Below are 12,124 nucleotides of genomic sequence, written 5' to 3'. Positions count from 1 at the left end.
ATACTCTTAATTATAAATTATCATAATTTTCTAAATTCATTAATATTCACTGAATAAATATTTCAATAAATTCATCAGTATCCTAAAATAATAACTTGACAATATAATCTCAATATTACTTAAAAGCATTATAACAAGCTTCTTAACTAAGTCCAGCCTTTTAAAATATATATAAAAAATCCAATACTGATTAAGCCCGATCCACTTTGGCATTAACCCAGTGCAATTAAAAAGAAACAACTTAAACCAATCTAACAACAATTGATACTGTTGGGCTATTGAAATTTTTTATCTCAAATATAAAATTCTCATCTCATCATTATAATTTTTTTAAATCTTCGTATAAAATATAATAAATAATTCAACTTTTTCTTAATTTTTTTAAATTTTAAAATAATAATAATATTAAAATATAATATTTTAATATTTAATTTTAAATTTAAAATTCTCATTCGAGAATTCTCAATAGCTAAGTAGAACCTAATCTTACAAGAGTCCAGGCTCAGATGAAAACAACCAACCTAAAATTAGACTTTGCATAATTTTAAAATTATATTAAAATTATTTTTTAATAAATGACACAATTTGTCAATTAATTGATTTATTTTAAATAAATTATAAAATAATTTGTATAAAATTGTATGTGCATAAATTTTGCTGTCTCTAATTAATGATTAATCTAACCGAGAAAGGACGAAAGTTATTGCGGCGAGTATTTGATATGGCCGTGAGATTTATTGACGTGGCATAAATAAAAGAGATATAGTCTAAACGGAAGGAAATCGTTCAACCCGGAAGATTGACCGACACCCGAATTCTCGACACAAATCGAAGCAAGGAAAGTCGCGAATCTCCTGCAGTAGAACACAAGGCGATCCTGGGGTGGTAATATGTCACACGATCTGTTAATTCAATACGAATACGACACGATAATAGCAGGTTAAGATTTAGTCTTAATGGATTTGGGTCAAAATGAATTGACCTGTTAATATACGATTGTTTAAGGGGTTGATAACGGGTTAACCCGTTTTGACTTGTTATGACCGTTAAGAAAGTTAAAATTACAATTATACCCTTATATCTAAAAATAAAATTGTTAGAATTTCAATTTCAATATTTTTATTATTTGGATTGTAGTTTTGGACTTATAATTAGTTTTATAATTTTTATAGATATTGTAATTTTAACATTTATATAAAATTATGCTAAATTTAATCAGGTTAAAAAGGTTAATTTCAGACCTATTCAACCTATTTATATAAATAGTTTAAAATGAGTTGTATTGTGTCATATTAACCAATTTCGTAATATTTTCTTAATTTATTTGTTTACTTATAAAAAACATATTTCGTAATATTTATTAATGGGTCAAAACGGGTTGACACGACACGACCCGTTATGTTAATGGGTCGTGTTAGGGTTTGAGATTTTAACACGATAAGTTTAACGGGTCAGGTTAGGATTGACCTATATAACCCGTTAATACGATTTGACACGAAACGAATACGACCCGTTAACACGATTTGACACCCCTAATCCTGCTGTCACTAATTAATGATTAATCTAATCGAGAAAGGACGAAAGTTATTGCGGCGAGTATTTGATATGGCCGTGAGATTTATTGACGTGGCATAAATAAAAGAGATATAGTCTAAACGGAAGGAAATCGTTCAACCCGGAAGATTGACCGACACCCGAATTCTCGACACAAATCGAAGCAAGGAAAGTCGCGAATCTCCTGCAGTAGAACACAAGGCGATCCACAGGTAGACAAGATGTATCATCCTACGAGAGGTGGCGTTCGCGGCGGTCGTGATCGTAAGCTTCTCTCTCAATTCCATCGTGTGTGTATCCAATTAGGGTTTTTGTGGCGCTTATTTAGCAACAGATTCTACTCGCGCTCAAACTGTTGCGATTTGATATGACGGGATCATGACTCATCACTTACCGAGATTCAATGGATATATGGGTTTCTGGAAATATATATCTTCTTGTTTTTCCTCGAAAATTGAAAATTATGCACTCCGGAATGTTATTACAGGTTTCTGTGATGCTTTAGGGATTCTGAACAAACCCTAGCTCTCTTGTTTGAATTGGAAGCGAATAGTTTATGAAAGCTTTGATTTTGGCTTAAATAAACATAAAAGAAAGTTTCCCGGTTTCCTTTGTTTGACTCGGTGCCTTGCTAAGCAATTGGTGCATCTGCTTTTCCTGGAGAAAGTGAATAGATATTGTTACAAACACTCGGTCATATGGGTTTCTTGTTTTCTAATGGAGATTGCTGTCAAATATAGTTTTGGTGGGACGTCACCTTGAAGTTTCCCAAATTACTTGACAGACTTAAGATAATATATGAATATTAATCTACATGGTTGTTAAACATGGTTTCGTTGCAAATTTTATATATTCAGAACTTCTCATTTGGATCTCCTGTTAATTTTTGGTGCTCTGCTTGTGATTCACAGAGTTTAGTTGGGAAGACGTGAAGGTTGACAAACATAGAGAGAATTATCTTGGTCACAGTATCAAGGCTCCTGTAGGAAGATGGCAAAAAGGTAACACTGATATAACGTTTGCCTTTATTGTCTCAGCATCCAGTTACATTATCGTGAGCATTTACAACCACATCGTTTACTTTTTTTTAACATTTGAAATTAGACTCCTGAAGCCATTGGTTGTACGCAACAGGAGTTTTGGAGGAACACTACGGAATTCTTTAAATTTCATCTGTATTAGGCTAATGGCTTGAAAACAAATTGATTCTCTGTCTGGAAAGCTGCTAGCAAATTTGTTTTACTGTTGTAACTTTGTAGAGGCTTTCTTTCTTTTATTGAGAAATATGTATTTTTGTTAAACCCCAAGGGGTTGACCCAAGTGGTGAAGGCCTTGGTCTTGGGGTATCACTCCTTTCAAGGTCCAAGGTTTAACACCTCATGGGTTCAAACAATCATTTGGGGCCACACTACTTGGTGAAAAATCAGCGATTTTACCAATTCCATGTAGGGAAATTTCCAAAGTTGCGGGGTACGGGACCGGGGTTTACTCTGCAGGGGTGGGTCCGAAGGGCCCTGCCTTGGAGAGATTCCCCAACATAAATATATATATATATATATATATATATATATATATATATATATATATATATATATACTTTTGTTATCTTTCATGCATTACCAGACAAATGTGAGTCCTTAATGGCAAAGTTATCTAATTTTCTCCTGTTATTGATGCAACAGGGAAAGATCTACACTGGTATAACAGGGACAAAAAAGCTTGGGATTCAGAAATGGAGGCTGCGAGGGAAGAAGTAAAGAGAATTAAGGAACAGGAGGAGCAGGCCATGAGGGAGGCCCTAGGCTTAGCTCCTAAGCGTGCTAGCCGAGCTCAAGGTAATCGGCTGGATAAGCATGAGTTTTCTGAACTTGTGAAGCGAGGCTCTACAGCAGAGGACTTGGGTGCTGGCCATGCTGAAGCCGCTCAGGTTCAAGGTCTTGGTTTCTCAAGGTATGTTTGAAAACAAAAACAAAGTGGATTAGGTTCTGCTACTATGCCGTGACTCGAATTTGGTTTTTTAATGCTTTGTCATGACATTTCCAACTTCTAGAACTCTTTTTTTCTGTGAAAGTTCTTTAAATGTTTTGACATGGTAAAAATTAGAGAATGGCACCATCTTTTTTTGCTTTCAATGCGTGAGGGCTTAGCCATGGTGGTGTTGGGTAGAAGGTTTAAAAACAATGGTGGCTGACTTCAACTAGTTGGCCACATGCCATTTGGTTGAAAAAGAAGGCAAGCTTGTTTGCTTTCACCTTTGTGTGCATGGTTAACTTCACCTTTTGGAGGAAACTAGCCGCGTCCTTCGGTCCAAGTTAAGTGATATGTTAACTGCAGCTATTAATTTGAGTATGTTGGTATTCGGATCAACTTTGTCAATTCTCAACTCTGTTCCATGAATGAAGGAACCATATGCTAAGATCACAAAGGACAGGATGATGGCTTTTGGCGACTATGCATTTAACAGGCAGCATAAGCTTACAATATCATCATTTAGTCTTCATTGATTTGGGCCAGTTCAAATCTGAATTACAATGAGTCTGATTCTGGCCTCGTGGGATTTTATGTCAAACTTTTGGGTGTTAGAGTTGCTAATTGCAATAACGGAACAGGTCAACATCATAACGTGTGACACCATACTCTGTAACTCTAATTTGGTAGCTTTTTACTGTTTTTTGCGTCTTTCATTTATTTTATGTAGGTCGATTGAGTGCACAAGTGAATCTGAGCACTGACATTTGTACAAACTGATGCACCGTCTTCTGTTTCATTTCATTTCTTTGTTTGTTTCTTTTTCCCCCTTCTTCTTTCTCTTCTCTTCTCCTCCACTTTTTAAGTTCTCCCTTTACATGAATTCTTTTTATTTACTGCAGAGCACCCCGTCCTTGGGAAGAAACAAGTTCTCTTCAACCCACAGTGGAGGGTGTTTCACCTGAAGCAGGAAAAGTGGCTCTGCCCGATCAGTCACCAAGTAACATTCGAGAGAAGGAATCCGATGATGAAAGTAGTCGAAAGAAAAGAAGGCGTGAAGAGAAGAAACAAGAGAAGCATGAAAGGCGTGCGAAGCAGCATTCCCGTGATTCAGATGACAAGAGGAAACACAGGAAAGACAAGGGAAAAAGGAGGCACGACTCTGATTCTGACTAATACTTCTATATAGTAAATCTGAAGTTGTGCTTCATTCTTCTATCTTCATGACATTTTTTTTTAATCCTTTTGGAATTAATTGAACTTTTTAAATTTCAAATGGGGGTTTTATTTATGTATTTGCTCTGTCGAGACAGAACTCTATAAATCTCAAAAAGTTTGAGACGTATGGTATGGTCATGACCTCACTAGTACTTTTACACCTTTAACCTGTTTGGTACAATGGGGGAATCTCCATAATCAGGAAATGAGCAAATTGTAAAAGTGGCCAAGCAAATTAATAGCATGGGTTCATTTTGATCTTTAGTTGGTGCCTCAGTGCTAGGGTATCTAATTTGCGACAGTTGAGTTGCCAATTTTGAGATGTACTCTCTCTCTCTCTCTCTCTCTCTCTCTCTCTCTCTCTCTCAAGCATATTCTTGAATTCTTCTACAAATGATCATGCAGTGGTCGTGGAAAATGCATATTGAGAAGTAGGTAATTATTATTGTTATTATTTGCCTATCTAACCTAATGGCTTCTACAAGGCGACAAACGGAACTAGATGATGGGTATAGGTTTCGTCCTCTTTGTATCAAACACAACAAAAGTTAGGGGTTACCATCCATCAAAATTTTCATGAGAGCGAGTTCAACTTAACCAGTAATTAACCCTCAATTGATGAGGCTTTGTAATCCATCAATCCGCATTTATCTCCTCCCTCTCGACGGAAAAAGCACCAAAAAGACACAGAGAGGACGAAGAAAAAGAGGCAGTCTTGCACACGGAAGCTTCCCTAAAGAGAGAGCAAAAGGACTGCAAGTGGGGCTTTGGTTATTCCTCCGGTATATTAATCAGGCACTCCTCCGGGGCCTCCTACTTAACTCAACTCGAGGGCATTTTATTAGGGGGTGCCCGCACCATTTTCTTTTCTATTTTTAATTTGCAGAGGAGGAGGCGTGTGCAGCTATAGAAACACAGAAGTAGAAAAGAGAGAGAGAGAGAGAGAGAGAGAGCATCTTTGTGCTTTCTCGCTCTTCCTTCTATGACCCATTATTATTTCAGGCATCAATCTCTAATTGTCCTTTCACAGAACGTGTAACAAGTTCCGAAATTTGCTCTCAAAAAGTCCCATTAAGATCCAACTCGTTATAATTACATACATCTGGAAAGACGTCTTTGCTTTTTGTTTGACGTTTCAACTAATAAGAAAAAATGGTGTCGGCGAACCGTGAGATGGTGGTTTACTGCTTCGACACGCTCGTCGCTCACTACAACTGCGAGGATGCTCCTCCCCCCGCCTTCGATGACGGTCACCAGTATCTCTCTCTCTCTCTCTCTCTCTCTCTCTATATATATATATGTATATATATTTATATATATAAGAAAAAAGTATATACAATTATATGCATGCACATGTAGACGGGGCTGATGTATGTATTTCGATGTATTGGTTGTGATATGGCTCCTTGTTCATCGATTGTGGTGTTCTTAATTTTCGGAGTTTTTTCGTCGAGCTCAATTTTTCAGTCGATTATATTTTGGTCCCCAAGTTGATACCGATTTAGTTAATATGATTATTAATTCATTATTTAATTCTTTCAGGCTTTCAATCAGCGAGTGTGATTTGGGGCTACATTTATGTCTGGCGTTAATTTTGTTGTTCCCTCATTCCTGTGCTGCTTATTAGGATTGCTATATACTTTAGTTATTGATTCGATTGAAGCTTTTTTTCTTTTCAATAAAAAAGAAATAAAAAATGCAAATGGCATAAATGATGACCCAAGATTCTGCATTTTCTTTTTGCCGGTTTTAGATTTCTTTGAAGATTTATGGAGATGGATAAACGGACGCTGTCTATACTTACTGGAGAATTGCTTTGAGGGTAATTACTATAAGTGCTTAAACCCTTGTAAGATAAATCTATACCTAATGTTGGTTGGTCAAACAGGGTAAAGATAAATCTACGTGTAATGTGGTCAGGCGGGGTATATAGTTGATGGTTGAGCACTTGATCGTAATTGCCCTGAAAGCACGAGAATGATTTTAGCATGATAAGTGCGTGAGCTTTTTTTGGTTATTTTAATTTCACACTGACTTGTTCAAGCATATGTATAGGCTTATACAAAATTGTCTTTGTAGATTATAGACATGACTTATATTATCAAATAAGTTTTATTGAAGTCCTGCTAGTTAGAGGTATGCGATCATGCGATTCCCTGGTAAAATTGGTTTGATATTGCTTAGATATATTCTAATATTTTTGTTCATCGGCCCTTCTCACACACCACCTTTTTTTTTCATCATATACTTTTCTGACACAAATACTTACTCTGGTCCTAGCCCATTGTTCGTTACTTGGAAGAAAGTGGTGAATGGAGGGGAGCCACGTTTACGTGGATGTATTGGAACTCTAGAGGCTCGATGGTTGATTAATGGCTTCAAGGACTATGCACTAAACAGGTTTTGAAATTCGTGTACTTTGTATCTGAAATATTCACATATTCTACCTTTTGATTTATAGACTTCACTCTTATGGACCTGCATATTTATTGTCCTTTTTATTTCTCCCAAATATTTGGATTATTCTTGGACCGCAAGTTTGATAGTGATTGTTGAGGAATAAATCATACATTGCCTGTGGACAAGGTCTTATGCATATTTATAAGATTGGAGCAAACCTCTCTTTGAACTGATTTCATGAGATAAATTAGGCTCATGAATTTCTTCATGGTATCAGAGCCGAATGAATGGACGCCCACATTATTTATCTCGTGACAAGGATCAGAAAAAACACTGGCCTAAACGTGAGGGAGGGTGTTGAGAAATAAATCCCACATTGCCTATGAATAAGGTCTTAAGTATATTTATAAAATTGGAGCAAATCTCTCTTTGAACCAGTTTCATGAGATGGATGAATTAGGCCCATGAATTTCTTCAGTGATTGACAATATGCGTGCGTACGCACACACACACACACACCCACCCACCCACACCCCAGCTTGGCACACTTGATTCATATATAGTGTGTGCTTTTGATATTTAGTAACTGACAGTTGCAGATTTTTTTTTTTCTTTTATAAGTAAGTAGTTGCAGAGAAAACAAGTGACCACAAAATCTCTTATAATTGCCTAAGTGGTTAAAAATCATTAGGTTGTGAAGCTACCTACAGCTGTGGCTTGGGAATTTATTCTGCTAGAAGACTTAAATGTTGGGTTGTATTAATAGATGGCCACTACTGAAGATATTGCTCTTTTTGTTCCCATTATTGAGATTGGTCCAGATACCCAGCGCCAGATGAGGTTCTATTTTCTGGGTATAGAACTGCTGGATTTCCCTACGAAGAGGTGTAGGAATCCATGCATTTCTTTGAATCACTGCCATACTTCTCCGGCTTGGAGAACAAGCACATTGTTTTTTGCCCATTTTAATTCTTGTTTTGCTCTGTTTTTTTAATAATCTTTTTATCTGTAATTAATTGCAGTGCTCTGAGGGACCGCAGGTTTCCCCCTATACAGGCTAAAGAATTATCATCTTTAGAGTGTACGGTTTCCATTCTGACTGATTATGAAACTGCTAACCACTATCTTGATTGGGAGGTATGTACCTGTTCACATATTTAATTTCCTCTGGTTACGAATGATGTTAACAGTGAGATTGTTTGAAGTTGTTAAACCTGTAACCTCATGAACAAGTTGATATTAGATATTCTTGTGGGATATTGTTTTATCTCGTAGCTACTTTCAAATGTATCTCCAATATTTTGATGGATGGGGTTTTTTGATTGGTTTATGGCCATTAACTGTCTGTGGTGATTGATTATTCAACTCTTGATGTGGTGTGCTTGGGTTGGTTTTCAAATGTTTTAATTGGTAATTCTGATGCCATGCTGTTGCTTGATCAGACGCTGATCTAATAATATGTAGGCTTAGCATAGTATGGATTCACAATGAAAGTACGTTTGTTATAGTTAAGTTCTTTTTCTTTTTGCCGAATTTTTACTGAAGTTCTTGTGTTATATGTATATTGTTGCTATCTTTTTTCCACTTTCTTAACTCAGTAAGTTCTTAGTGTAGGTTGGAAAGCATGGTATAATTATTGAGTTTACTGACCCAGACAATAATACACGGCGAAGTGCCACATATTTGCCTGAGGTGGCTGCCCATGAAGGTAACAATTCTTACTTCAGTACAAGCCAATCAATTTGAGTAGATGAACCATAATTCGTCCTGCACTGTTTAATATTTAGTTCTTTCACCTAGTTTATTTTTGTTAACCGTACAGGTAGTCTTATTACCAGTTTTCATTTGGAGGACATATAATCAATATCTTCTATGAAACCCATGTTTACTCATCCCAAGGATTAAGTTCAACCTCAGTGTGTCAATTTTTTTTTTGTTTGCTGGGTCACGAATTGTCAAGTTTTGCTGTAAATGTTTTTTCACGGTTCTCGCTAATGCTTTTGTACTTCCAAATTAAATTGATAAGTAGTAAATAGAGTAAAAGAAACCAGTACGTGCCTCTTTCTGTCACGTATTCAGATGGAAAGCAAGATGACTAGATGATTAGTCTTTTTAAAAACCGTATATTTGTTTCTTTGGAAAGTGGAGTTCCATTATTGGTAGGTTTATATATCAAAGAAGTTATTTTGTGGGCCATTGTTATAGATTTTAATGGTCTCAACTTTCATGATGTCATACCTTATATGATAAGGATAAGGGTAGTGGTGCATGAGATTCCACATTGCTTGGAAATGAGAAGTTCTTGCTCTTTTTAAGGTTTCAATGAGGCTCTAATTGTATCATTGACTAGTCCTTTTGGAATATAGGCCATGTGGTTTGAGTATTTTTTTAGGACGTTACAAATAGTATCAGAGTCTATCCCAATTAGAAATATGGGACTTGAGTTGTGCCACCTATGATGTACTGGCCTGACAAGGACGTCGGGAATTTAAGGTTGAGAAATTGTCATACCCCATATAATAAGAATAAGGGTAGTTGTGTATGAGATTCTACATTACTTGAGAATGAGAAGTTCTTGCTTTTTATAAGGTTCTAATGGGGTTCCAACTGTATCATTGACTAGTTCCTTTTGAGTATAGGTCATGTGGCTTGGGCCTTCCATTGGGACGTTATACATGATTTCATTGTACCTGTTTCTAGCTCCTAACTAGATGTAAACTCTTGTATATTTCTTGTGTACTTGAGCTATGCCTATTTCAATATCAATACAATATTTTTTTACTTATAAAAAAAATATATCAAAGAAGAATATAACTATTAAAAAAAAATAGCAAAGAAGAATAGGATTTTTATTCAAAGGTTGCCTTGAAGTGCATTGAGGTTTTTTTATTTTGTTTTTAGTTAATTTTTTAATTCCCCCAAAACTAGAATTCAGTTTACATAAGTGGTTTTATTCACATAATTGAGTTTTCATTGTGTACTTTGGTTTAGGTTGGACAAAAATTGAGGCAATAGACTCACTGTTGCGAAAAGCGGGCTACAATGGCAGTATTACTGAGTCACTCCGGAAGCGCATACAACTGACTCGTTACCAGAGCACACTGTTTACAATGCAATACAGTGAATATGTTGCCTATGTCAAGGCAACCAGAGGTGCAGCTCCGTCTATTCTTGGGGCTAAGCCCGGGAATCATTGATTCTTCCAAATAGCTTTTGCTTATTAGAGCACAAAGCTAGTTTGGTCTAGACAAAGGAATATTTAAAACAAAACAAAACTGGGTTGGAATTTATTTGTTTGTGTTCCATCCCAGACACCAAGTAATTGCTGTGACCTGTCGATATGATTCTTCAAACTCATTTGATTTTGGAGGAAGAAACCAAAAAAAGGGATTTCCTTCATTTTAGTACCCAACATCTATTTTCAGCAGCTTCTTTGGGAAAGCTGTGCTGGCAAGAATTTCACGGTTTGTAACTTGAAAAATCATCCCTGGGTGTTCTATCTGATTATATTCATCTTCAGCACCGTCTTCAAACTATCACTGCTGTCCGATTAAGCCGAGAATTATGGGGTGCCACAAAAGTACCATTTTGTTGTGGGTTGGCTTTTAGTTAGGGACAGTTCTATCTGGAGCCTCGTGCCTGGGCTTGAAGCTTTTAGTTCAGTCTTGAGCATTTTTAGTCAAATCTATATGCCAAAAAAAATAAAAAACCCAATTCTTGACCTTATAGGACCAAGCTATTTATCACTGATAATGCATGTACTTTGCAAATAGCATGAGCTCCAATTCTTTGCCAAGCTGATTTTTTCTGAAGCAAATTAAGGTTGGTTTACTTTCCATTTCTTTAGGCTGTTTTTCGATGTTTAGATCACTTCTTATGATTTGAGTTGATCCGTGAATATTAATGTTTTGTAGATTTCATTGAAATGTATTTAAATGCTTCCGTGAATATTAATGTTTTGTAGATTTTATTGAAATGTGTTTAAATGCTAGTACGTTGAGATATATATTTGAATGTATGAAATAGGTTGATATATAAAAAATCAGCAATTTAACCAATTCTGTGTAGGGAAACTTTTGAGGGTGCGATGTATAGAACTAGAATTTACTCTATAGGGATGGGTTCAAAGGGCCTTGCCTTGGAGAGGTTTCCTTGGAGAGGTTTCCTGACATGAAAAAATATATATATAGCTATATTTGTTGTTCTTTGGTACCTGCTATAGAGATCTTTTTTGTCTCTGAAAGATCCTTGGGAAATTTTTGGATTTTCCGGGTATGAAATATAATAAACCACACTTTTGTGTTTTTTTAAAGCATTTATGCGATATTATTACTTTCCTTTAGTCTCGTTTGTTTGGTTATATAAATTATCTTATATCATTTTATTTAATTATTATAATTTTTTTAAAATTCTCATATAAAATATAATAAATAATTTATTATTTTTAAAATTTAAAATAAAAATAATATTAAAAAATAATATTTTATTTAACTTTCATTTCATTTTATGCGTAAATATAGAGTGTCGAAAGTCATGATTTGAAGAATGAAGTATAATTTGAGATCAAAAGCTAATAGGAATTGTAGGATATATGTGGAAAAAATAAGACATCATCATCGTTTATAATTAATAGATAACTGTTTCTTTTCTAACCTTTTTTTCTCGTCTGTTTCTTTTCTAACCTACTAACATCAAATGAATTTTTTTAAACAGATAAGAATAACCGAAATATTAGTCCTAATCAATTTCTTGGGAACGTATATTTTTTGAAGTAATATTAGATTCTGTATTCAAGTATATTTCATGCTTCTGTACGCTTTCTTTACAAAAAAAAAAAAAAAAAAATTATCATTAAAAAAATTATATTTTTAAGTAGATATTATATTTTTTTTAAAGAGAATATATGCGACGATTTGTAAATATGATTTCTTTTTGAGTTTTGTTACTTATTATTTTTACATATCATATTTATTTTTATTTTTAT

At 35.1% G+C, this 12,124-nt stretch overlaps 2 protein-coding genes across 2 annotated transcripts; both read left to right on the top strand.

Moving 5' to 3' along the window:
- The first annotated feature begins 1,658 nt into the window (after positions 1–1,658).
- Positions 1,659–4,867, top strand: LOC122292007 (multiple myeloma tumor-associated protein 2 homolog). The gene is made up of 4 exons (XM_043100154.1): positions 1,659–1,818; positions 2,466–2,555; positions 3,237–3,504; positions 4,425–4,867. Exons 1-4 carry the CDS (start codon positions 1,776–1,778, stop codon positions 4,696–4,698), a joined length of 675 nt encoding a protein of 224 aa, XP_042956088.1. The 5' UTR covers positions 1,659–1,775; the 3' UTR covers positions 4,699–4,867.
- Positions 4,868–5,198: 331 nt separating this feature from the next.
- LOC122292008 (uncharacterized protein At2g38710-like) lies at positions 5,199–10,659 on the top strand. Its single transcript, XM_043100155.1, has 5 exons — positions 5,199–5,996; positions 7,021–7,140; positions 8,163–8,277; positions 8,755–8,848; positions 10,132–10,659. Exons 1-5 carry the CDS (start codon positions 5,893–5,895, stop codon positions 10,335–10,337), a joined length of 639 nt encoding a protein of 212 aa, XP_042956089.1. The 5' UTR covers positions 5,199–5,892; the 3' UTR covers positions 10,338–10,659.
- The last annotated feature ends 1,465 nt before the right edge of the window (positions 10,660–12,124 follow it).

The sequence above is a fragment of the Carya illinoinensis genome, chromosome 13, assembly GCF_018687715.1.
Source record: "Carya illinoinensis cultivar Pawnee chromosome 13, C.illinoinensisPawnee_v1, whole genome shotgun sequence".
In the NCBI taxonomy this organism is placed as follows: Eukaryota; Viridiplantae; Streptophyta; class Magnoliopsida; order Fagales; family Juglandaceae; genus Carya; species Carya illinoinensis.
Note: the sequence above shows the minus strand (reverse complement) of the source record. Positions and strands in the feature narration are given on the sequence as shown.